Source organism: Anas platyrhynchos, chromosome 5 (assembly GCF_047663525.1).
Source record: "Anas platyrhynchos isolate ZD024472 breed Pekin duck chromosome 5, IASCAAS_PekinDuck_T2T, whole genome shotgun sequence".
NCBI lineage: Eukaryota > Metazoa > Chordata > Aves > Anseriformes > Anatidae > Anas > Anas platyrhynchos.
The window spans coordinates 35,375,954-35,400,660 of record NC_092591.1 but is presented as its reverse complement, the minus strand read 5'-3'; the positions used below and the strand labels follow the sequence as shown (position 1 = coordinate 35,400,660).

General features: G+C 44.6%; 1 protein-coding gene across 2 annotated transcripts; it reads right to left on the bottom strand.

Moving 5' to 3' along the window:
• Window positions 1–1,477: 1,477 nt before the first annotated feature.
• On the bottom strand, window positions 1,478–24,090 carry ZFYVE1 (zinc finger FYVE-type containing 1). Of its 2 annotated transcripts, none has more exons than XM_027457633.3 (12): window positions 23,927–24,090; window positions 22,529–23,385; window positions 12,681–13,185; window positions 10,571–10,785; window positions 8,359–8,465; window positions 7,290–7,398; window positions 6,625–6,722; window positions 6,391–6,508; window positions 5,863–6,033; window positions 4,871–5,051; window positions 4,263–4,376; window positions 1,478–3,181 (listed from the first exon to the last, which is right to left on the bottom strand). In XM_027457633.3, exons 2-12 carry the CDS (start codon window positions 23,024–23,026, stop codon window positions 2,949–2,951), a joined length of 2,349 nt encoding a protein of 782 aa, XP_027313434.1. In that variant the 5' UTR covers window positions 23,027–23,385; window positions 23,927–24,090; the 3' UTR covers window positions 1,478–2,948. The 2 variants fall into 2 exon arrangements, with proteins under 2 accessions (XP_027313434.1, XP_027313433.1); XM_027457632.3 differs by lacking the exon at window positions 23,927–24,090 and adding an exon at window positions 23,663–23,914.
• Between the last annotated feature and the right edge of the window lie 617 nt (window positions 24,091–24,707).

Below are 24,707 nucleotides of genomic sequence, written 5' to 3'. Positions count from 1 at the left end.
TGACAGGAATTTATTGGTATGTCATTAATTTGTCTTCAGTTAGATACACAATTATCTTCTAGAAATTTCTTGGAAAACAGCCCCCCACCGGCAACCCCACCCTTGGTAAACAAACAAAGCCATTTTTCCAGCATTAGAATTTCTTTCCTCAGTTGCATCTTGCTAAATCTAGCAGTCTTCACATCTCGCACAGAAGTTGCATTAAAGTGTCAGATCTGTCTCATAACACTGTGCTGGCATTATGAAACACTCAGTCTGGGCTTCTGCAGAGCTCCAGAAAGGAGCTGTTACATGCAGACAGATTTTGCAAAGACTCACTCTGGTTAGATGCTACCAATACCTCTGCAAGTAAAGCCTCTCTCCTAAGAGTTCAGGAATAAAACTGCCACAGGTTTCTACTGCTGCTATTAATCTTTGTCTTCAGGCTCGGTCCCACTCTGAACACAAGATGTTGCCCTGTTAATTGCTTTAGTGAATACCTCCCGCGGATTTCTATTTCCTTTATTTAAGTTTCCTGTGCTTTCTATCCAAAGACATTGTTTAGAGCCTTTTTTTCCCCAGATAAAATCCTGATAACCTTAACACGTCGACATCAGGTAGCACTGCACTCTGCAAAAACGTGCAGCTATCCCTCTTAACTAATCCATGCAATACCCATATTCTATGCTTAGTGTACTCACAGCACCCAATACAAGCAGAATAAGGAAAAGCTCTTGTTTGCAGAAAATGGCAGTGAATTTAAGCCTCAGAGATAATTTTTTCCCTCATTCTGGGAAACAAAGAACCCACATAATCCTCTCAACATTGTCTGGAAAAAGTAACACCAAGCCTGCTGCAGGTTAAGCACAAAATAAGATTTTGTTTTATCGAGCAACAGCATAAAAGAATCAGCTCCAGGATAATCAATCAAGAGTGGACTCTGCATACCAACAGGCTGCTAAATTACTAAGGCAGCATATACACTAAAAATGTTTAGACAATATTTTCACTTAGACTTGGTTGTAAATATGTCTGTGACAAGGAAAAAGTCAGACAAGGTGCTTAAACAGATGCCAAAGATTTTATACAAGGAATGTCATGGCTGTCTTCTTTGTGCATTAACATGGTAGTAAAGCCTCATGCATTAACAGCACACAGGGCACAGCCTACAAACCAAGAACACGTTGCTCACCTGTTAAAAAAATAAAAAGGCTTTGAAGCACAGAATTATGCTGGATGTGCAGAGTGTCTTTTCAGAGAGAATTTCTACCTGCTCATGCCCACCCTTGGGCAACTGTCAGTTTATGGCAGACTTTGCGTATAAAAACATGAGATAGTCCCCAGCAAGCTCGGCCAGAACAGAAGGTATCCTGGAATGTCTTCCAAGTCTACTTCCGTGTGCAGGCTGGATGTAGTTGTGAAGGGGCAATCGCTTTCTATGGTCTTTCAGAAACCAAGTGAGAACTACATGTTACAAGGAAAAAGTCGGTACACTTGCTCAGAAGATAAAGTCTTTTATAGTAGTTAATTTAATAATACAGTCCTAAAACAGGGTCTTGGGCACTCGTCTACACAAGAGCACATTTAATAAGCTGGGGAAAAAAATACCACAGTTCCAGGACATTGCATCAAACTCCAAGAGGAGACAAGCCTCCTGTTGTGGAAGAATTCTTGTCTATGTAAGCCAACAAGGGAGAATTTTAGGCAGTTCAATCCACAATGGTCTCTTCTTACAACTGGAACCACAAGTCCACAGTACAAGGCAGTATTAGTTAGGTTAAGTGGTGGTTTTGATAATAAAAAAATAAAAAAAAAAATCAATGAATTCAATGCAGTCCTTTAATAAAAGGATGAAGTCCAGTGAATGCCAGTTGCTAGGAGCAAAGAAGAAAGGTTCCCATTTTCCAGGTGGATTTGAAAGTTCTTATTATTAGAAAAAAAAGAAAAGATACGTCATATCTGTGCAGTTTCTACGCAACCATGTCTGAGAACACAGAGGCTCCATACACTCAGGGATCACTTAAAAAGTGGGAAAAAAGAAAAGTCATCACAACCCAAGCAACTCAAACTTATCTCAGAATTGCCTACACAACTTGTCCTCTTGTTCTGCTCTGGACAAAACTTTTAATTGCAACAAGCTGGCAAAGGAAGCTGAAAAAAACCTGAGTACATGAGAACATTGCCAGGGAGATGAAGACCCTGTTGTTACCTTTTGATCTGGTATTGAACTTGAAATGGCAAACTCGGAATGCTTTGCCTTGTGCCATGATTTGCTTTACCTTTAAAAACTCTACTGGTCTATCCCAGGGGGTTATTTCAACTTAATACCTCTTGCACTGCAAGACCACTGTTCATATGACAGTTCAAACAAACTTGCTAAAGAATCTGAGTTTAAGCTTCCACGGCCAGAAGTATGGCACCTCCAGATGTAGGGCTGCTCGAATTCCCAGGTGTAATTCGTATAACCAACACTGGAGAGGCCTGTGGTTTCCTGGCAGCACAGAGTCCAAACCTTCCTCACAGGACATCATGATCAGTGAGACATTCCAAAAGAAGAATTAGAAGGCCATAATTCTGATCCAACATAGCAAAGAACAACACTATCCATCATTTGAACTAGGAATACTCAATGCTTCACTAGCCACCTGCATTCTTAATATACTGAATTATACATAGATATATATATAGATATATATATGTACTTAAATTGGAATAAAATACACTGGATTTTGGTTCACTCATTTACAAGGGAGTTCCCTCCCTTCTCCAGTTAATTTGAAATTAAAACCTAAAGGCTGAAGTTAAGCTCATTCCCAGCGTTCCAAGATGGATATAACACGAGAGGAGGCCAGAAACTGGAAACATGCACTCTGGCTGCAACAGGTTAAGAGGTGAAAGGGAGACCAGATATTTTCATTTGTAACCCTGAGAACATAAGGAATTGCAAAGATTTGGAGAAGAGCCTGGGGTTAAAGGTCACCAGGCTTTTTATTGCAGTTAAAGCAAACTCGGACTGGGTGATCCCATCCACGAGAAGGAACCGCTCTGCGGTCATGTGAGCACTCGTCACAGAATCCCTGGCCACAGGCCCGACAGTGGTGTTTGGAGAGCTTGATGCTGAATTCCTTCCGGCAGTTGTGGCAGTGCAGGATTTCATGGTCTGGCACCCAGTATGCAGGTCGGGCAGCATCTTTTACCAGACCTATGGGGGAAGTGACGGGGCAGGGGGAGAAAGATGAAGAAAATTTGTGAAAACGAGCATGTCAAGAACGTCTACATTCCTTCAAAGTTCCTCCAAAGGTGGAAGGCCTCACGCACAGCAAGCCGTAACACTGCCATTAAGGGGAAGACAACCTTCTGACAATACTTCAGCGTAACAGACAGACAGAATGGATGAAATGGGTAACGGCTTTCTCCCGCATTCTGCCTCTCTTCAAAGGAACAGATTGTTTTTCCTTAAATTGTGGCATCTTCCCTTACTCATACTCTTCCAGAAGGTGAGTATGATGAGACAGTTGCTCTTTGCTACCTCCAGTTTCAGCTGTGGCCAAGAAAACACAGTCACCAAGCCACACATTCAGAAACACTGAACTGAGGAAGAGATTTATTCTTCCTTTCATTGAGTTGTGCAACAAACAGCCCACAGAGGTGATGGTGGGACACACTGCAGGCAAAGCAACAAAACAATGATCTGAGCAACGAGGAGTTCAGCTCCAACAACAGAAGGTTCAGATGCAAAGCGTTTGCTGACATACCTGAACTGCTACCCAGCACATGAAAGAGCAGCAACCTTTCCCTGTACTAATCTCAACATGAAAGATAACATTACTGATCATTTTCCATCAAAACCAACTTGGACAGCTTCAAATTCTCAGCTCTTCCTTGCAGAAGTACCAAGTGCCAGCAGTCTCCATGAACATACACAAATGCACTCAGCATCTCTGGGAGAAAACCAAGCCTGACAAAATGCTTTCTAATCGGCCAGTCCTTAGGGAACTTCAGCTGGTAGGTCACTGAGGTGATGCATCAGGGCAGCATGAACTACTTGCAGTTTGGGGCACACAAGTTTGAGGAACAGGTAGAAAATATGGAGTGCAAAAATAGCATGCTGAAAATCAAGAGGAAACATCAGCTGCAGGGGGCTCTAGAACTGTCAGCCAATGGTGGCATCATAGTGGAGTTGACGGTCTCATCATACAACCTCTTGAAGTTCAGTCAGAAGTTTTGCCCTGTGAAATCAAAAATACCTCTAGGCAAATCCATCAAAAGAGAGCACAGCTCACCTAAGGGAATGTCCATGGCTGTCACCACTGCTCCAAGAGTGTTCTGTACGGCTTCCCCCACCTTCCTGGCAATAAGCGTCCCCCCTTCTTCATCTGAAGGCAGCTCAGCCACATCTGCATGACACAAGAGTTAAGGACTCAGCACCTATTTCCAGTACAATTTCTGCCAAATTTATTCTTTTGCATCAGCAAAAACCCAAAAGCAGCAAACCCAAAAGACAGATAGGGACCTCTCCTCAGCATCTATCTCCCACATCCCCAGTCTTCAATTGCAGGGTTTTCACTTCATTTCAGAAATTAAGGACAAAACAAAGGTTGCTGCAACAGCAGCATCCCTGCTCTGATGCCAGCTCCACACCACCAACAGGCATTGGGAAAAGAAAGTAGAGACCCAATTAGAAAATAATCCTATCAGGGAGTCAGATATCTGTTAGATCATTGCAATCTTCCTGCCCAAAAATATAAAGCTCTTGAGCTTCACTAGAAAAAAAAAAAAAACCTCTAAACCAAAGCCCAACTTGATCATTGCTGTCTACACCCACGAGCCAAGGACAAAGACTCCAGACTACTACCCAGAAATAATTCTGTCACAGTCAACTCGAAATTACCTAACTGGATGCCCCTGTTTTCATAGCAGTTGTCACACACGCGCACTGGTGCTGGTCCCCAGCCTCGCTCAGGCACAGGACGGGTCTTGGAAGAACAGCCATCACAGAAGCCCTCTCCACAGGCCCGGCAGTGATGTTTAGTGTCATTATCTTTAAAAGGCGTGTTGCACTTATTACAACTCTGATCAGGACAACGTAGAAAGAAAAACTGTTAGCTTAATCTTCCTTAATGGTCTCACGGCAGAAAAATAGAGCAGAATTCCAGGCTGGCATCACTCAGACTGAGATTATGAAAACTACAGTTACACCTGAGACTAGGGTGATACCACCCCCATACCTTCACCCCAAGGAAGTGACTCAGCTGGGTGTGTATATAACTATACGCAAATACGGGGGTTAAGCCAATAGATTGCTGTGATCCCTTCAGTCCCAATCACCAATAATTACAGCCACATCATATGCAGGACTGAATGGTGGGTATTTGGTCTTGGTGGGGTTTAAGATTTCAGAAGGCTGCTTTCCCTGAAGATGTATCTGTTTCTGCCAAGACATACAGAATTCCTTTCTAGTTCAATTGTTGGGTCCGGATTTTGGCATCTGGTATGAAAGCAGAGTTAAATCTCTGCACCTATAAAAGTACTACTATCGACCACAGAAACCAGACTTAAGATGTAGATTCATGGCTTCTAAGAGCAAGTTCATGCAAGCCAGGATTTTCAGTGGTGATACTGCTGGGAAAAGACGTAACAAGAAGTAGGGAGGGAACAGTCTATTTGGCAGAGCTGGGCAGAGTCTGTTCATTCTTACTCTAAGTCAAGAATGGGAAAAGCTGAAAACCATTCAGTTCTGTCAAAATTGTAGGAGAAGGACTTGCTGCAATAAAACAAGCATTTAGAATCTGCAAAATCCTATATTACTTAAAGGGTAAGGAAAGATTTTTAGCTATGCAAAGCTTTTCTCTACAGTATGGAAGTACAGTAGCTGCTATTTACCAGGATCTGAGAGTTGGGTCTCCAGTAAGCCGGGGCGATCTGGTCCGTCAACCAGGAGGTCACAGCTTTTGTGGGTCCCAGGCTAAGTTCAGATACTGATTGTGCCATGAAATTCATGCCATCCAACAAACGCTGGGCTGCATTGTTGTTGTCTTTCAGAAATCCATCAGTCTGAAATAAATTTCATTCATTTGAGAATAAAAACAGGAAAATCTGATTTTTCAAAAGCCGATTGCTCTGCGACCCTACTGCTCCTTGTTAAACTGCTAAATTTCACCAGCCCTCCTTTGAAACACAGGGGTAGCTTTCAGTGATGTAATATTCACACAGAGATTTCATGAAATGGCTGAATTGCCAGTTTAAAAAAGCTAAAAGATGACCAAAAGCCCTTGCAAAAGTTGTTTTAAACAGCAGACAGGGGACCTGCTCGAATCATAGTCAAACCATTTTCTCCATCGGTGTCTCAAATAATTGACACGCTTGTGTGGATGCGCACATACACAAGGACTATCCAGCAACCAGACTTACCCCTGGCCAGACATGCTCAATTTCTGTCCTCACCACAGTGTTCACAGGATCCTGGTTGCCAAACCAGTACTGTCGGCTGCGGTACACCACCCCACAGTTGGGGCACTCAATCACATATCTGCAAGAGAGGATTAAAGGAAGACAGCTCGCCTCAGCGAGATGCTGGAAGTCTAGAACACTAGGTGGAGTAGAAGCAACAGAGAACAGAACAAAGGTCGTAGCTGCAGTACTCACCCTGACCAAGCATATTTGGCAAGGCCCAGCCAAGGGGAGTCAGTGGAAGCAGAGGTTTTTGGCACCACGCTGACCTCCATTCCTCGTTCATAACAGGCCTATAATATAGTAACAAAAAGGATCAATTAAAAACACATTCTTCGGAATCCCAGGCTCCAGGTCTCGCAGCTGTTTGGTGCCATAAAGCATGCAATTGGCATACAGTGGTCTCCACAGCAAAAAGCCACTCAACAAAACCAAATAAAGAAACCACTACCAATAATTACATCTGGTAAATATTTCTACCATACTGAATACCATGACAGTGGCTGAAAATGTTCCTGTCTCCTGCATACACCCCATAGAAAAATCAGCTAACATCAAGCAATAGGCACAGGCAATTACAGAGAGTAACTGCATCCAGCATGTAGAAAGTCAACATCAGCCAAATTTAGAGCAGCTGAGCTCACAATTTAGCCAGCGACACACAGCACATAGTGGAGAGGACATCTCCAATCAAAAAATGTAAGTTCAACAGGGATTAATTTTTCTTGCAAAGGCTAGAGCACCTCTCCCATTTGAAAGAAAGCAACAAAACAGGCACATGCCTGTGATGTTCCTCATTCATTGGGCCATCCTTTCCTTTCTTCATTTTTCAGATCTTGTCCTTGTGTGTCTCTACTCACCTTACAAGTATAGACTCTGTTATCATACTGGTGAGAATATCTGCATCGACTTTTGGATTCATGCGGGATTCCTTCCTTCGCATGATTCATGCTCTTCTTGCAGCCACACCTGAGTATGCAAAAGCAAGCCGTGAGCTGGTACTGTTAGATATGGGACAGATGTCACTAAGAGTTCATTTATATTACTATCTTGCCTTTGCGTAGGCGTTCTAACCCCAACAACTGTACATAAAGCAATGATGTCACCTAATACTCAAAGGCAGGCTCTTTGGAAAGAGTCGTAGCAGCTGTTTCATAGCACAAAGCAGCACTACAAAACAACTCAGCGTAGGAAGTGATCACTGTAGCCAATTTAAATTTCACAGAAAATTTTAAGTAGGACTAACCGAGCTTGGAAATTTGCCAGAACAGCGTTAACACTGCAGCCGGTACAAGAAGCTGGTAGGAATTTTCTAACGAACACGAAAGAGTGTGAACATGGCACTACAGCGTATTTGGGAGAGAATGTTTGCAGAAGCATAATCAGCCCTAGCATCCTGCTGCTGGAGCACTTTACAGACTCAGAGCACTTGTGGGCTCAATCTCTGTGCTCTTCCCACAGAGCTACAAACCAAGCTCTAATCAAACTTGGGGGTACGCTTGGAATTAGCCACAGGGCACAGTCCAGGCCCATAATGTGTGCTTTAGTATTGTTCATGTAATAAAAACAGCAGGTAGATATCATCATACAAGGCTTCAGGGGATTTCCTTAGACATTCCCTTCTTCTAGCTCTGTCTGCAATTCTCAGCCAAGTTATTCATGAGCCATCCAGGGAAAGGATATGGGCAAAACAGATTCACAGCAGTACACAAAAATAGAGTAGGCAAAGGCCACGTATCTAGCTGGGACATGACAATAACAGCCATCCAATTCCACATAGGAGTCTAATTTCAAAAAAAACTCTGCCTGGAAGTACTACCTGATGATAGATGCCAGGTGTCAAGACATCACAAAAACTTTGTTTTACTGCTGTAGACCAGAGCAGCACTAACTTCTAGAAGGATGAAGGTACATTTCTCGTCCACTTACCCACAACTGAGGCACACAGAGGAACACGTGAAATATTCATCTGGAAAGAAAGAGCTGTGAGCCATCTGGTCATCAGGGATCTCCCCACTAAACCGATCACTTAGAGCCTGGGAAACATAAAAGAATCAATGAACTGAGAGCAACGCAGACATTTTATGAAACCTTTTCCAAGCAAAAGCATGGGCTCCTCTTCTGGAACCAGATGCAGAAAGAGGGCACGCAGCTAACAAATGGTGTCTTGCAAACCTGGAAACCAAGACAAAGATTAGAAGTTAAGCAAGACAGACAATCTTGCATTTGTACAGAAATGACCTGAATGCTTGTAAGATACTTTTCTCCTCTCCTCCTGCCCCTGCCTTGAATTTTACAGCAGAAATGGGTGGTTGAATTTCTTTAGGCAACCTGTGCTCGGTCACCCTCACACAGAAAAGGTGAGGTTTCCTGATGTTCAGATGAAACCCTGTGTTTCAGTTTGTGTCCATTGCCTACTTAGCTAAGAGGGGGTTGTATTCTGGAAACTTCTAGGAGTTGAAGAGCCATTTCACACAGTACACAAGGACACATTCTTTGCCCTTCATTGAGGAAGCGCTGCCGAGTGTTCCTCTGGCTGTGTGAACTATTGTTCTTCTCTAGGCTGGTGAAACTGCAAGCCTGAGACAAAGGGTTTTGTTCCCCTTCCTGGGAGCATCTGTTCTTAGATTAATCCAGCCCTTAACCCCGGCACACTTTTTCAGTTCTTCTGTGTGTTATGGTAAAAACAAGTAGATTGGTAACCACTGAAACACTTTTTTTTTTTTTTTTTGATGGAGATCTTTGAAGGCATGAGGTCTATCTGAATCTCTTCCTGCAGTCGAATGAACTATAATTACTACCTTTCTGGCTACTCTTCCCTTTTCCCTTCCAGGATAGGCAGGGGGAGGAAACATCTCTGCTGTCTGACAGGGATTGACAGTGTGTATGCACACACATACAGATCTCTCTCACCACAGCTTCTCTCAGCTAAGACCTCTACAAACAAATCTTCAAGGAAATTATCTTTAAGGTATCTTTCAAGCTAGGCTGATACTGGCCAATGGATTCAGAAGCCACATGGGATAGTCAAAGATGCCTAGCAAGCCTTAAGTCCCCAGCAAGAGAAGCTAAAATGTTAGTTTGCATTCAGTAGTGATCTGAACGCAGCATCCACCCTTCTGGATGTGAGCTCACATAGAGTGACAGCTGTATCTGAAACTTCCTTACTTGATTATTGTGGTAAGTGTGCGGAAATTAAACCTGAATTAACCACTCCAGCTGTTTCTTCCACGCTGCCTGTCTGCTCCCAGAGCAAGGAACGGTGTACCCACTACCCCAACACTTTCTTCTGGGCTTCAGTTACCCCAAATACAGAGCAGCTGGAGTCCTCTGTTCCAGTGGCTGTGACCAACATCAGGAAAGACTGCTAACACTGCCACCTTCTGCAAATACGCCCCTGCTTCCCGCTCCCATGGTGAGGCAGATGTTTTTCCAGGCCAATGAAAACATGCTGCTAATCAGGTAGTGGTAAGCAATGTGTAGAAACTCAGAGGATGGACTGCAATTTTTTAAGACCTGAAAATCCCTCTGACATTCTGGCGAGGTAACCTTAAAAAAAAATCACCAGCTGCTCTCTCCACCAATTCCTTTTCATCAGCCTTCTGATCTAATGCTGCGCCTCTGAAATGATACATCCTTTGGCTTGGTCCCATCTGGTTCCCTAGCTACCAACACATCTTTCTTCTTTTTCACCACATAGCCCTTTGGCTACACTACGCTCAATGCCAGGTTTGCCAACCATTAACTCCCTCCAAGTCTTTTGCATTCCTTTCCCTTGCACTGAGGGGCCTCCTGTTTGTAAATCCCTCATCAAGTGCTCACCACTCACAGCATTAGTTACATTTTCTTCCCCAGTTAGTTTCTTCCCAACTCACTTTTTTTTTTTTAATCTGTTTTGCTCTTCAACTTTTCTAGACCTTGCAATCTGTTGTGTTTTTTTTTGTCTGCTTTTTTAAATGTAAAAATTATCCAAGCTACCTAGTTGTTACACAAAATCATTGTCTTTGCCAAAACTTGCTTGATTTCCAATTCTGTGTCACTGGTTCACTTGCTCCAGCTTAATTAGCCAGACTGACAGTTACTAGCAACAGCGATACAAATACAGATTGTACCAAACTGATTTCCAAACCAGAGGACTTACCTTTAGTGCTTTGTAGATAACCCCAGGCTGTCTAGGTGACCGAGTTGTATTGTTCTCCAGCTGCTGCTCCACAGCTCGCCGAAGTCCAGAGAAATCTGTTGGAGGATTGTATGTCCTTGTTCCCTTGTAGTGGATTGAGCTGAAAGCCTCAGGAAAACAGCTTAGCTTCCGAAAGCGATCCTGAATGAGCTTCTCAGGAACCTCTGAAGGATGATCTGTATGTAAGAGTATCAGGAAGTATATAAAAAAAAGATGGTTTAAGATAATATTTAAATTGCACACTGCTTTCATATGCTACCTTGTGCTAGTTTTCTTAATTCTTCTAATACATCCGAAATGCAGCTATCATTATATTTCACAAGCAAGGAAAGAAATACTTTTTCCAAAATGCAGTCTTTTTATTTTTTTTTTTTGATATGTAGCTTTAGATCCTAATACCACGCTTTGTAGAGACTGCAAATCCACAGGTAAAGCTGGAAACATCTGGGTTTGGAAATATAAAAACAATTTATAACATAAGGCAACTCCACGTCAACACACTAGCTAGCTCCTCTCAGCAGACCAGAACTTGGTATAGTTACTTCTAACACCTGATAAGTGGAGGACACAAACCTTACATGGGCTGCTTATTCTGCACGCCAGCTCCATAGCGAGGAAGACCAAGTTTGTTAGCCCCTTGTACAAAGGGGAGAATTTTAACTGGCCACGTACATTTCAGAATTTCATATACATTTTAGAATAACACAGGCCTCTCTTCTTCCCTGCCCTAAAACTACACAAATACATTTATCTTGCCATTACCTCCCAAGATGGGTAATTGCAACTTGATGTAAATCCACGCGCTAAAAGGTTTCTTTCCTATCCATACCATGATCAGGAGGGATCATAAAACAGATTTTTTTACAACCCTGACTTTGAACACAGGTGCCAGTATCATTGTGGGTCACAGTCTGACTTGCTGAAATAGCAAATTTCAACAGCTACAGAAAACTCCCCATTGCTGATCAGCAAATTGCTATGGAAGAAAAGGAACTGCCATGGCAGGTAAGTTCAAAGTAATTAAGAAGGCACTCTAATAATCAGCATAAAGAATGCCACATTCTACTAGCTCAAGATCTCACCCATTAGGAAGGCAAGAATGAAAATATGGGCCAGCAGGGTGCTACTGTGGCATTACACAGAGGGCAGGACTGAACCTAATGCATTGTAGTCCATTCATTAGGGCTTTTGCTCATCAAAGAATCAGACAGAATGAAGGAGGGTTTCACCGTGCCTTTTGAAGCATGGAAAAAACAGGGCCAGGAAAGACATTTACATCCTGTATAGTCAAAAACAAAATTTGCTTTGACTTCCATAGGACAGTGCCTTTCACTCAGACGTGCAAATAAACCACACAATTTAAATACGCATAATCCAGTACGACATGAGCCAAGTTAAAAATGTTGGTGAAGAACACTGAAAGCGATGGGAATAATACTGTGCCAGGCCTGCTGCTTTGTCTGCATCAAACGTGGCTGCAGAGAAAAGCAGCATCAGCCCTGTGCCACCAGTCTCAGTCCCAACCTCACACCAGCCTCAGAACAATCTTGGTCCACAGAAATTAAAAGAGTTGGTTGAGGGTACCATGAGTACTGATGTTCATCAATTTCACTGTTCTTGCTCTTCCTATTTCCTACATATATTCTGTTTCTGGTTTTTGTTTGTTTTGCTTTGCTTCTCACCTCCTCCCCCCTCTCTCTTTTGCAACAGGACTCTCTATATCCCTGCCAAAATCCCAGGGTGTCTCAGTTTTCACCTTCGTCTGCCGTATCATCCATACTCCTGATCCTGTGCAGTGACCCTCCCTGTGGCTGGCACAACTCCCATGGTGACCACTCAGTGCCACCGCTCAGCTGGCTAAGAGAATCATTCCAGCTGACCTAGGGTAGTCAGACCACCATCAGAGAACGCTCTGCTCCTTCCACAGCCTGGCTCACAGACTGGGACAAGCACGAGCAAAACTCAAACCACATCTCTTACACAACAGCAAAGAGCACTGAACAATCAGTGCAGCCTGATAACCTGTAGGCAGCAGTTACACAGCAGTGAGCAGTTTTTACTGCCTACTTACCAGAGCCCAGTAGCTTGGTGTACACAGTCTCGTGGAAGATGATGACACCTGGACCCAACGTTGACAGAGGAACATCTAGGCCGCATCGGGCTGTCGTAGCTTTTAGTTCCTTAGTGAAATGTTTTAAATAAGCTTCCGAGGCATCACCAAGGAATTTGAAGAGATCATTGTGGAGCCTGTCAGCACGAGTACGGTAGATGACGAGGTCAGAGATGGCCAGGACCTTCAGCAGCAGCCGCGTTCTCTGGCTGAGGTTCACAGTGGCCCCCAGAAGGCCCTCTGTGTCAATCACCACCACTTTGCGCACAGGGTCGTACGCTGCCCAGACTCCGACTGTGCAGGACTCTTGTGCTGGAGATGTCTTGAAGACTTCCCGGCCATAGAAGAAAGTGTGGTTAAGGGTGTGAGACTTGCCATCCCCCGTGTTCCCAAAGATGGACACCACCTTTAGATGCTGGTCAGGACTGCAGTCCAGTTTCTTGATAAATTCTTCCTCATTCCTTACCTTGAGGAAAAAAAATAAATATTATAACCATGCAATTAGAGTAGACAACTCAGAACACAGCTGGCTTCAGGAGTCATAAGATTAACGAGAGCAATAACTTCCTGTTCAGATTTTGTATGAAGTTTTTGAAGCACCAAAGCAAAATATTAGAAAGCAGCTTTATAACACATACACATCAATGGGATGCAAGCTGGTCCATCACGCAGCCATTCTGGAAGTGATGCCTCACCGTGATTATCTGTCCAGTGTAACCTCTTCTATAACATTACCCAATTCCCAGAGGCAATCCCTTTTAGAGATGAGAGCAAAACCTTTCTCCTATGTCTGCCAAAACGGCTACTTGCAGCGTGGCAGACACTCTCAGCAGCATTGGTCTCCCTGGCAAGTCTCTGAACTCAAGCACAAAACAGGTGAGTGCTTTTGTCGCCTTAACTTCATCGTGCACAGAGTCTGAGCACCGGTGACTGAAGAAGGTCAAACTGTCTTTGACAGAAGTGCCACAACAACCTCAATGATTCATTTCATAATTTACTGTATCGTGCTTTCATTTAAAGAACAAAAAAACACACTGCACACAACAAAAACTCCTCTTCCCCCAAAAACAAACATACAGCCAAAAGACAGTAGACAGACCTCAGCAGATCACCTTTCTTTGGCTTCACATAGATTAAGTGACAAGCACCGTGCTATTTAGGGTAGAGAACAGGGCATTTTCTGTTTGGATCAGAGAGCAACAGGGAACAGATACCAAGCAGTGCAACAGGGTAGGGCTCTGCACGAGGGCCTATCTTGCTTTCCTTGCAGAATGCAGCCTTGGCTATCAAAGGTTTCATGCTTCTGGCTACAGTTGCTTATCACTTGGTGTTCTGTCTCCCAATGAGTTTTTACCCCACACGTTATGTGACAGAGAAAAACAGGACAGACACTTCTTGAGAATAATTCAATCTACTCCCTCCACCGTGATCCCCTCGTTGCAGAATCCCTGCAGCCAAAAGGAAGGGGGCTTCCTTCCCCTCTTGGTGGCTAGAGGCAGCTTGGCTACTCGCCCTCTGCTCCTCAGAGAGCACTGCTGGCAGGTCTCAGGATACAAGATCCAGAGAGGCCACGGGGTAGCAAATGATTTCTTCGAACAAGTTTATTCTTAGATCAGTAAATTAGTTTAAGGCTCATCCTATCTCACTCGCCCTGGTCAAATCTAGCAGCAGCCTCCAGACTTGGAAGGAAAATAAACAGCCAGCACACCGGGCTGTGGTTGGGAACAGTGCTCAGAAAGAAAGGCTGGGACTGCAGGGCTGCAGCACCTACTCGCTGGCTCAAAGCATTCAAGGCAGCCTCACAATGCGGAGAAAAACAGGAAATACAGAAATCAGAATGCTTTCAATAGAATCGTTTGTGGGAGACCATCAAGACACTCTCAAGACCTATGTGCACAAGAAAGGGTCTGCCTTTCTGGCAGCTGTGATTAGCAGTTTGTTGTCAGGAAGGTGGTTCAGATGACGGACTCAGTCTCATTTAGCGCCTCTGGAGATGAAAGCAAGTTCTTGGTTCATGGGATGGCTGCTAAAAGCAGCCACTGATTACATAATGATGTTGCACATATGTAAACACAAAGGAATATGATTTTTTCCTCCAGATTTTTTTCTTTATTCTACTGCCTCCCAAACTTCTTACCGTAAGGGCAGCAGCAGATTCTTTGCCAGAGTAAGCGCCTGATCAGACCCAATCACTCCAGTTATTCACTCTCGTGACAGTGCAAGGAAGTATCAAACAGTTGCTCAAGCATAGGCAGGGCAGCTAATAACTAAGGTTGTTTAAGCAGCACTGGTTGATATTCTGGTATCAGTTTGGGAGAGCATCTGCAAGGGGTTGAGTTGGTATTGGCATAAGATACAAAGTACAGTAGGGAACACAGGGATAAGGGTAGCTCTGCAGTGCGTTCCCCCCAGTGAGAAACAGGAGTCAGATCATACAAATTCCACTGAAATTGTCCCAGGCTGAGCTTCCCAGGTGAATAAACCTTCCTTTTGTTGAGGATGCTGGTATCTCATGAGGTGGTCCTTGCTCTTGTGAATTTGTCTTCTTTAATTACTGCGGAGCACAGGGATGACACACATAGAACCATCCACAACAACCCCTCTATCAGTGGCCAAATATACTTCCCTCAACCAAGTTTATTTAAGACATTTAAAGACAATTAAAGACAGGCTGGGAGTGTGCTGAAGCACTAAACCATTCGGGGTTCATGTCCTGCTTCTTTCCCCTGTCTCTACAGCAGTTTGTTTGGTACCACCTTCTGCTATACACGCCAATGATTCACATTTTGCCATGTACATTCCTGTGCTGCCCAAGAGCTCCACATCTGACACAAACTGCAAAGAGTAGATATGAAGCTTTCCTTAAATCATGTAGCAGTGACGATTAAGACTGAAAATTTTTGAACATCTTCCCTAAGAGACATCTCTCTCCAGCTCCTCCTTTATTTGCCAGAAGTATTTTGTCATTTCTAGTATCAGAGACTCATTTACACTTGTGTTATGGATCTTAGAAAAAGACTTCCTTCTAGAAATAATAATTTTTCTCCACCACAGGTTAGAATCTTGACTAGATTCATTTTCCAGTTTTAGCTACGTTTCTGTTAGCAATGGTCATGCACCCTCCATACAGTCAGTCACACCACTTGAGCTGAGCTGAACTGGAGGTGGAGGCTTTCAGCAGGAAGAACTAAAAGCTTTGCAGCTAGAGTCCTCTCTGAAGAGGACACAAAAACCTCATACCACACAGCTCTGGAATGCATGTGGATGTCCAGCCTCCTCATCACTCGTACTCTGAAATGTATCACTCCTAACAGAACAAGTTACCTAGATCCAAGCCATAATAAAAGTAGAATTGTTTAGGAAAAGTCTGGAAACGAGAACTGATAAAAATGACATTCCTGCCTATGAATTTCTTGGAAACAACGTTATTCAAACAATAACATTTAAAGCTTAGAAACAAAACCCATAAAATAGAAAGGGGTTTCCAATGAGCTGTACTCATACAACTTTAACTTTGCCTCCAGGCAAAACAAACACATTAAATGAATCACTTTTTTAACCACAGTTTTCTTCTTTTAAAGCTATCCATGAAGCCTTGAAGGCTGGCTAGCATTCATGGAAGCGGTGCACAAAGCTAGAGCTGTGCCATGACACAACAGCTGAAAACAAAAACCCAGAGTGCTTGGCATAGGATCCCTCAGTGCTTTCATTTGTTAGTGTTACACCATCACTGTGAGTTATGGTGGTACTTTTGTTGGTGTATTTTGAAATCTTACTCTTTGCTTAACCTAATTTTAACAGAGTGTTTTTAATAACAAAAATACATTTTCTGCAATCAAGAAATAAATATATCATTATATTAATCATTAAACATATGAGTCACTAGACTTGTCTGAAAACCAGAACACCACACTATCTGATGTTTTGTATCACAATGTACACAGCCACTGTACACAGCCATAACTCCAAGGGAAGGCAAAGGAGCACAGCTGGCTTATCCCAGAAACTCAGGTGTGATAGGCTATTAAAAAAGTTGCTGGAAACAACCCACTTTTGCTCCAGGAGAAACCTTTGCTGATACTCCCAAATGCTTCTTGCTACCAAGTGAGAAAAAGGACTGGATGGCTCCCTGTAGAGAAGGAAAACTCCTATGAAACCCGTCACATCAGTAGAGGCACAAGAAGTGCCTTAGACTATCTCGATTCAAACCCTGTTTCCAGTACGATCCTAGACTAATTCAGGCTGGAAGAGGTCCCTGCAGCAAAGGGCAGGGGCTGCCCACAGGTGAAGCCCGCGTCTATCATTTAGAAAACTCTTTCCTGAAAGAGACAAAGAGATAAGAGTTAAATCCTGTTTCTCAACCCTAGCTAGGGGAATAGACCCTATGTCAAAGGCTATAGGGCAGAATACCCTGGGAGGGGTGGAACACAACACAGGTGGATGGGAGGTAATCTACTGTGAGCCCTCCCTAACCCAAGAGACAATACTGACTGAAATGTTTTTATTAGCAGATAACCCACCCTTGTAGATGACAGCCAAGCTGAATGAAATTGCTGAAAGCAGAAGACTAGACACCTCCCTAACCTCTTTGCTAGCTGAAATGTTACATTTTCCCTTCTTCCTTTTGCAAAGTCTCAAAACTAATACAGACTTCAAGGTAAATGCAAGTATAGTTGTCCTGCTACTTCATTCTGAGGACAGAAAACCAGCGCACTGAATTGTAGGAGAGGGAACTGCAAAATTGGTAACAGTAGGATGGGCAGAATACTCAAAACTAGCAAAGTAGTAAGAAAAATAGTCCTGGAGTATAAGACAGCAAAGTACTTTGGCAAGAAAACCTCTCTGAAGCACAAAAAGGAGGAAAACTCATCAATAGCACAGCAACAGGAATCAGGGGCAGAAATTACAAACTCTGATCCAACAGACCACACTGACCTAAAAAAACAAAAAAACCTTGGATGTTTCAGCATTTCTTCTTCCTCCTTTATACCCATAGAAAATATACCAGCTGCAACTCTTCAGGCTACAGGGATACGGAATAAAATCCCACAAAATTCACAGGAGGCAGTAAAAAAAAAAAAAAAAAAAGGCACAAAACAAAAATATTCTCCCAACAGCAAGTCAAGCAAGAGTGTCACAGAAACTAGTAGTCTTTGTTAGACAACTGCTTTTTTTTTTTTTAAGCTACGGAGGCAAGTAATGAAATTTAAGAGATTGTGATCTTCTCTTAGAAGACATACATTAGCTAGCATTGACCCACAAGAAACATTTAATTAGAAAAAGCATTCCTAGTGACTCTCCCTTCTCTCATCCCTAGACTTGGGCCAAGCTCACGTCAGCAGGTAATAAAGAAAAAAACCACAGCACTTTCATCAGGCTTACAGAAGTGACAGAAGCAAAGCAGCTACCAGTCCTGAAGAGTTACCATTCTGTGCATAGAACTTTTAAAAAGAGGTGACAGAGGAGGACATGCAGGCTGTTACACTGTTAGAGGCTGCTTATTGCATCAACTGCTCTGCGTTTCAATAAAGGCAGTGGGTCATTCTCAGCCATCCTGGCTGACTGCAGAGCAGTGTATAGATCCTGCTCAGTACTGGCTGAGGGGAAGAACTAATAATCCTTCCAGTGTCTAACCCTGCTAACCTTATTTTCTTCCTGCCTCCATGATAAGACAGGCTACAAAGCCAGTTTGTTTTTATTTTTCTTTGAAACACAGAGAATGGATAATTTCTTGTGACAGGGATTGTTTCTGGTCAAATATCAGTGAACTCAGAGACAGCCTTGTAACTATCAAGCATTTTCCCTGTCTGCTGGGGTAAATGAAAGACTTCCTCTCCCCTTGCATAGATTCTATGTGCTAAGTCCTCAACTACAGCTTTGGACAAAGCGTTATCATGGAAGCCACTGATGCCACTAAAGCGGAGTTCTGATCCTGTGTAACCCTCAACATCTGGTCCCCAAGATAACAATATCAAATTGTGATGCCTCGTTAAGCATTTCTCCCCTGCCTCAGAAGTAACAGCAAATAGAGGTCACCACACAGCTGATGGGTAACTCTCCACTCCGCTGCAAAGGTTGTGTAACAACCAAGCAAAGATGGCTGCTGCTTCACTAACTGAATAAACATTAAGTACATCAAAATGCAAAGGCAGACATAGATCAGTGGAAGAATTCAAGAGTATCAGGACCCGAACCAACTATCCCAACCCTTGTCGTGTTTTCATTGATGTGTTTTTCTTAACAGGTCCAGGAGTAAAGGAGAGTTTTAATGAGACCAATGAACTGTTCTCTAAGTTCCTGCGAGAAGTGCCTCACACATGCAAGGGGCAGCATTAGAGATAGCACAGTCGTGCTGGCTTGGAAATTCAGCAGGTTTGAGGTAGGAAAGGAAAGGTGACACCTTCTCAGAACGAGATCAGGAGATTCAGCTGGGGGATTTACATACATAAGAAAAGAAGACACAGTGCTGGGTTTTGGCCTACCATGGCAAAGAAGAGATGTGGAAGACTAATAACAGCAGTGACGAGACCAAAGCAATTGGCTGAGGAAATAATTCCTGCAACATCACCCTGAGTAGAGATAAGCAAGTAAGAACGAATATATCAAAACCAATTAACAAACAAATGCTGCTGTTATCAAGAACAATTTGAAGTTTCAGCTTCAGATAGGTGATAGACAAGGCAAAAAGTTTAATATTGTGCAAAGAAAAAACGTAAAACTGTAACACAGCCTGAGAAAAGGAACATAGAATGGGATCTAAACTGCAAGTGATGTCAGTTTGTAAAACACCAGCAAGATATTTTATTTTTTTCAGTCCTGGAGGAAGTGAAGGAAAAAAAAAATATCTGTGGAGTAGGTCAGGATGGCTGGGGACTAAGTCACAAGATGCCACGCTGTGTGGTGTGTGAGACAGCAGCAGTTGGACCTCCCTGAGGAACCACCTCTCTGCTTCTTCCACAGCCTTGCAGTGAGCTTGGATCTTACCTTTAGCAGCATTTTTTTACTGAGATAACGTCTTTCTGAGGTGCTCAGATAAAGTGCTGCGATGAAGAAGTCACAGAGAAGCCTGCATTTTACAGGGATAAGCTTAAGCTGCTGTCGGTTCTCTACAAACAACTGCTGCACAACTGGTGGCTTAAAATGGGACCTTTCCAACTCCAAGCAAATCTGAAACAAGCCTAAAAAGTCCTCAGCTTTTTCAGCTTATGGCTATGTCTGCAAAGGGCAAAAAGCTCCAAGCTAGCTCTGAGCAGGCCAGCGCATCTGTGCAACGTGGCACAAAGACAGTTATGAAGATCTTGGAATTATCACAGCTCTAACAGTGCAGTGCTGAGCCCAAGCTAAGATGAACACCTCTCAGCTCAACTAATTTGCTGAGGCCCAGCTCCTTATGGGTGAAGCTACACTGCTTCTGGATTTGAAGCCAGCTGCTGTTGCTTACACACTATAAATATCCTCAGGCTTCAGAATCACCGGCTCCTAGAAGCCAAAGGGAATGATGAGATGGGACACAACCACCTGAGCTGAGCAACTTCAATTTCCACAGCATAACAAAAAAAAAAAAAAGTCTTTGTCCCATATTCCCATCTTATTGTACTACTTCCAGGTCAGATGTTAGTAAGCCTGTATACATCAGCAAGTATCTTGATCCATCCCATTTGTTCAGGAGCATAACCTGTTCTGCCCAATTTTGTAGGACTCGCATTTAACATTGGTAGGGCCAAATGTGCTGCTGAGAGCAAATCAGCAGCTTTCTCTCTGCTTTCCTAACCAAGATAACAATCTTCAAGTTCCAAAGGTCAAAAATCAGACGCCTGAGGACAGCTGCACTCTCTAACTCTGATCAAGCCTTCTCCTGGCTGCTCAAGCTTAAAAAGCCACATGCCCTCAAACCCTGGATCTTCACATTTCAGGTTATTACTGCTTTGGTATTTTTTTTGGACAATAAGTTGGTTTAAATAAGGAACTAAAGATTTCTTCTTAAGTAATCAGAAATCATCTTGCTAATGATGAGCACAAAAGACTTCAAATCTTTCTTATACCTGCATTGTCTGTTCAGTATTATCAAGGGCAAAAGATGCTACAGAACATGTCTTGAGAGCTCATAATCTGACAACGCTCTCTAAATAAAGGTTCTCGTGCTCACTAGCAGAAATATCACCATAATAGCAAGAACTCAAAGTTTCAGCTGCCAGAACATCCTGTAATTGAAAACTCTCAGACTGCTCTGAGACTGGCTGTGAGTTGTCAGGCAAGCAGTCAGCTATGAGGAAGAGAAAATCACTTGAGATGGAAGAGCTCTTGACTCAAGATCCCAGTAAGAGGAAGGATCATTTTCAGAGAGCTTTTCCAACCATGTTCAGATCTAATTGTTATGATCTGATAAAGGACCATTGCAGTCCCAATAAGGAAGCTGGCTTTATCACCCATGATATTGAAATAGTAATGCACTTGCTCCCAAGAGGCAGCCAAAAGTCTGCCCCAGTAAGGCTTACAGATTCTGGAGTATAAAAATAACTTAAAACAGTACAAACACACCCAGGCACAGCTTGTGAAGAACTTTCTAGGACAGCCATGTTCTGAAACACTTCAGAGCTTGCTCTAGTGGCCAGGTGAAGATTATTGAAGAGCCTGCATCTTACAGCAATAGCTGCATCTGACATGCATTATATGGCAACACATGTGCTGAGGGAAAGCATACCAATTTAGGACTGCTACCACACCTGAAACCGTGATGATAGTTCACAGTCACTATCATCCTTTCTCCCCTTTTGCCTCCGTACACATCTTTTTACCACCAGCAGCATGAATATGTCAAATTAGGGCAACCAGATATTGAGCCATCAGGTGACTACGTTTTCTTTCAGTATCTCCTGAGCAAGGCTAAACATGAAAGCTGCAAATTGGAAGCCCAAAGATGAAACCAAGTTTTTAGTTGGATAACTAATCTGCCTTGTGACTTTCACATGTTGCTGCTTTTGTATGCACAGAATATTTTTACATTTGTAAAGTGCTTATGCTTACCAAATATAAAAGCCAACAGAAAAGTTAAATAAATGCACATACTGCATGCTAGACTCTAAAATCAAGTCGGAGAGGCTGTTCCTGAGAGACTGCCAACAAATATTTAAATCATTATTACCAGCAAACCTGTCCCAAATTGATGGCCAATCTCCCCCTCTTTGTGTAAAAGGCTGACATAGAACAGTATCTGTGACTAGCAACACTGCTTAACCACAGTGTCTGTAGGACCTGGATGGCACACAGTTATGATTTTCCCCACAAAACCCTTATTTATAGTTTATCCTGTTCCTAAAAATCATATGGATTTACTGGTGGTGAAGGAGGGTAGCAGGGGGCTTCAGTTTTCCCATTAGCACAGCTTGGTACAGTGCCCACTCCCAGTCATACGGTAGGAGATTGGCAGCCAGCACTCCCATTGCAGGATACCTCCTGCAATCCTCTCGGTTCAGTTTTGTTCAGGAATGATCAGCATCCCGAGCTCTTATCTTAGTTGTGCGTGTCTCAGCACAGTCCATTCCTTCACCAGCTTCACTTACCAAGCCTCTGAAAGTAGGCTCTTACCACACAAAAGGTCTTCGTGAACTTGCCCTTTGAGGAACTGGTGAGCAAGGCCAGCCTTAGGCTCTGTCTTTTTTGCCCAAGATACTCACTGAGAACAGGAGTTCCTGGCCCTAAATTTGTTACTGTCAGTTACACTTCAAGAATTAACCATGCATCCCAGCACTATGTTAAACTAAGGCAGAACTGAGGATCTCACCTGTCAAAGAGGCCACAGCAACTCTTACCTGAATCTCCTCAGTCTCATCCACCAAGAGGAAACTCACAACTTTCTCTGTCATCTTCCTTCTCTTGGTCTCCTCATCCATCCCCTCCTCCTCTTCCTGCTCTTGGGCTTTGCCAGCATGGTACACGGTGACAGGGTGCTTCCTCCTGTTCCCCCCAGCATGTGTTCTCTTCTGGCACTCCACGCAGAGGTTGATTTTACACACCTGGCACCTCACAGCCGCTATCTGTCTCGACCCCGTCATGCTGGCGTGCATTATATTCCCATTGGCACCTTTGCAGGAGTCACAGTAAGGGACATGGCCAGGTTTTATACGGGTCCGTTCGTGGTTCCGTAACCTTTCCGGCTGATGCAGCTCTTCTTCGCAGCGCTGGCACTGTAGGCTCCTGCACTCGTCACACTCAAAGATTGCTTCATCTGTCCCACTGCAAACATAGCTTTCCTGGCACAGGAGTGTCGTGTTTTGCCCTTTCTCTGCAGTTTGTGTGTGGGCGCTCATCTTCAGATTTCTTTAAAGCAGCGTTTTTCCCCTCTGCTTGTGCTTTACTAATGATACGTGTAAAAGTTGGCTGCAAATTTAGTATTTTTCACAGGAGAAAGAAACACAACAGGAGCCCTGTCCGTACTTAATTTTAAATAATTAAGAGATGTCTCTGTAAAGTTTACAGGCTGACAGCACCTTGCTTGCTGCAGGTGAAGGTTTCCTTCTGTCTCATATGCTTAAGCAATGTGGCTGGTTCTTATCGTTATACCCCAGTGCCAGCATCCATTCCTCCTCCGCTCAGCCGTGCACTGTGCCTTCGGTGGTGAGAAGCAACCAGCCTGGCGTACTCCAGCAGCTCAGGGCGCGTTGTTTTCCTAAAGCGGGGCACAGACAGAGACAGTCGGTACCGCAGCAGGCAGAGAGGCACCACAAACACACACAGACAGACAGAGACACACACACAGACACACACTCACGGGATTGTGTCAATACTAGAAAATTCTCCGCTCGCACCCCGCGGCCAGGCTCCTCCCTCGGTGTTTACACGCGGGGCGCTCCCTCAGGGGCTCCCCCCGGGTGCAGCCGGCTCCGGCCGGGTCCCCGTCCCCCCGTCCCCTGCCCCCCCGTCCCCCCGGCTCCCCCCGCACCCACCTCAGCGGCGCGACAAAGGCGGCCCCGGGCCCGGCTCCGCGCCCAGGCCGGCGGCCGCCCCCTCCCTGCCGCCGGCACCGGTGACTCAGGGCTCGGGGCCCGGCCGCCGCTGCTCCCTCAGCCCCGCTCCGCCCCGCCTGTGCGGCCGGCTGGGCCCGGCTCTCCTCCCGCAGGGCCCGACCGGGCCGGGCCGGGGCCGCTCCGCCGCCCGCTGCCGCCGCCGCCGGCCGGGCCCAGCTGGGCGCCCCGGGGGTATTTGCTTACCGCGGAGCCGGGAAGGCGGCGGCGGCGGCGGGAGGGGCCGAGGGAACGCTGGGAGTTGTAGTCCGCGGGGAGGAGGGGGTGCGCGGCGCGCTACCTCGCCGCGGGGCCCGCTGGGAGATGGAGTCCGCGGGGAACCGACATCTTGGGGGCGGCTTGGTGGGGGGGGGGGGGTTCAGCGCCTTTTCCTGTCTGAAAAATAAAAATAAATAATTAAAATGTAAATAAATATTTGTTTTCTTTGCCTTATTTTCGTTCTCCACCCCCAGCTGGTGGCTCTCCTAGGCAGCGGGAGTCCCAGCAGGGTGCAAATAGCCCCCAGCAGGTGTGTGAGGGATAAAACCCAAGCGAAGCTCTTGTCCCTGCCGTTTCTCGCAGAGCGAAGCTCTCGTCCTTTTGCTTCTTGAAAAGCCACCTAGGGGACATTTCGAGGCCTTGGAGGCCCATCATCCACCAGGGTGCCGTCCTAGCCTGGGCCTGGCACTCTCTGAGAAGAAGGCCCAGCAAGGAGTACCACCGTTCATTATAATTCTTGTCACCCCTTTTATTTATTTCTTATGGTAGTTACAGCTAATGTGTGAGCCACCACCACTTATTTTAGTGGAAAGAGACCACGGATCCAAAGTACATGACTGCCAAAAAATGGCAGACAGGCAGTGAGAAACCGGAGCTGTGGAAATGGGTGGTGGAGGCTGTGCAGGGCGTCGGAGCAAGAGGTGCCATGGTGAGGCAGTAACCTCAGCCAGCCGCGGCCCTGCGAGGTTTTGGCTTGGGATACAGGCTG

What these genes read in the sequence shown, in the direction of transcription:
- ZFYVE1 (XM_027457633.3), bottom strand. Translation starts at nt 23,026, where the DNA reads ATGAGCGCCCACACACAAACTGCAGAGAAAGGGCAAAACACGACACTC. An exon ending in CACCAAGCTACTGGGCTCTG is followed by an intron (nt 10,786 to 12,680) that starts GTAAGTAGGCAG and finishes TCTTACATACAG; the next exon opens with ATCATCCTTCAGAGGTTCCT. An exon ending in GCCAAATATGCTTGGTCAGG is followed by an intron (nt 6,509 to 6,624) that starts GTGAGTACTGCA and finishes CCTCTCTTGCAG; the next exon opens with ATATGTGATTGAGTGCCCCA.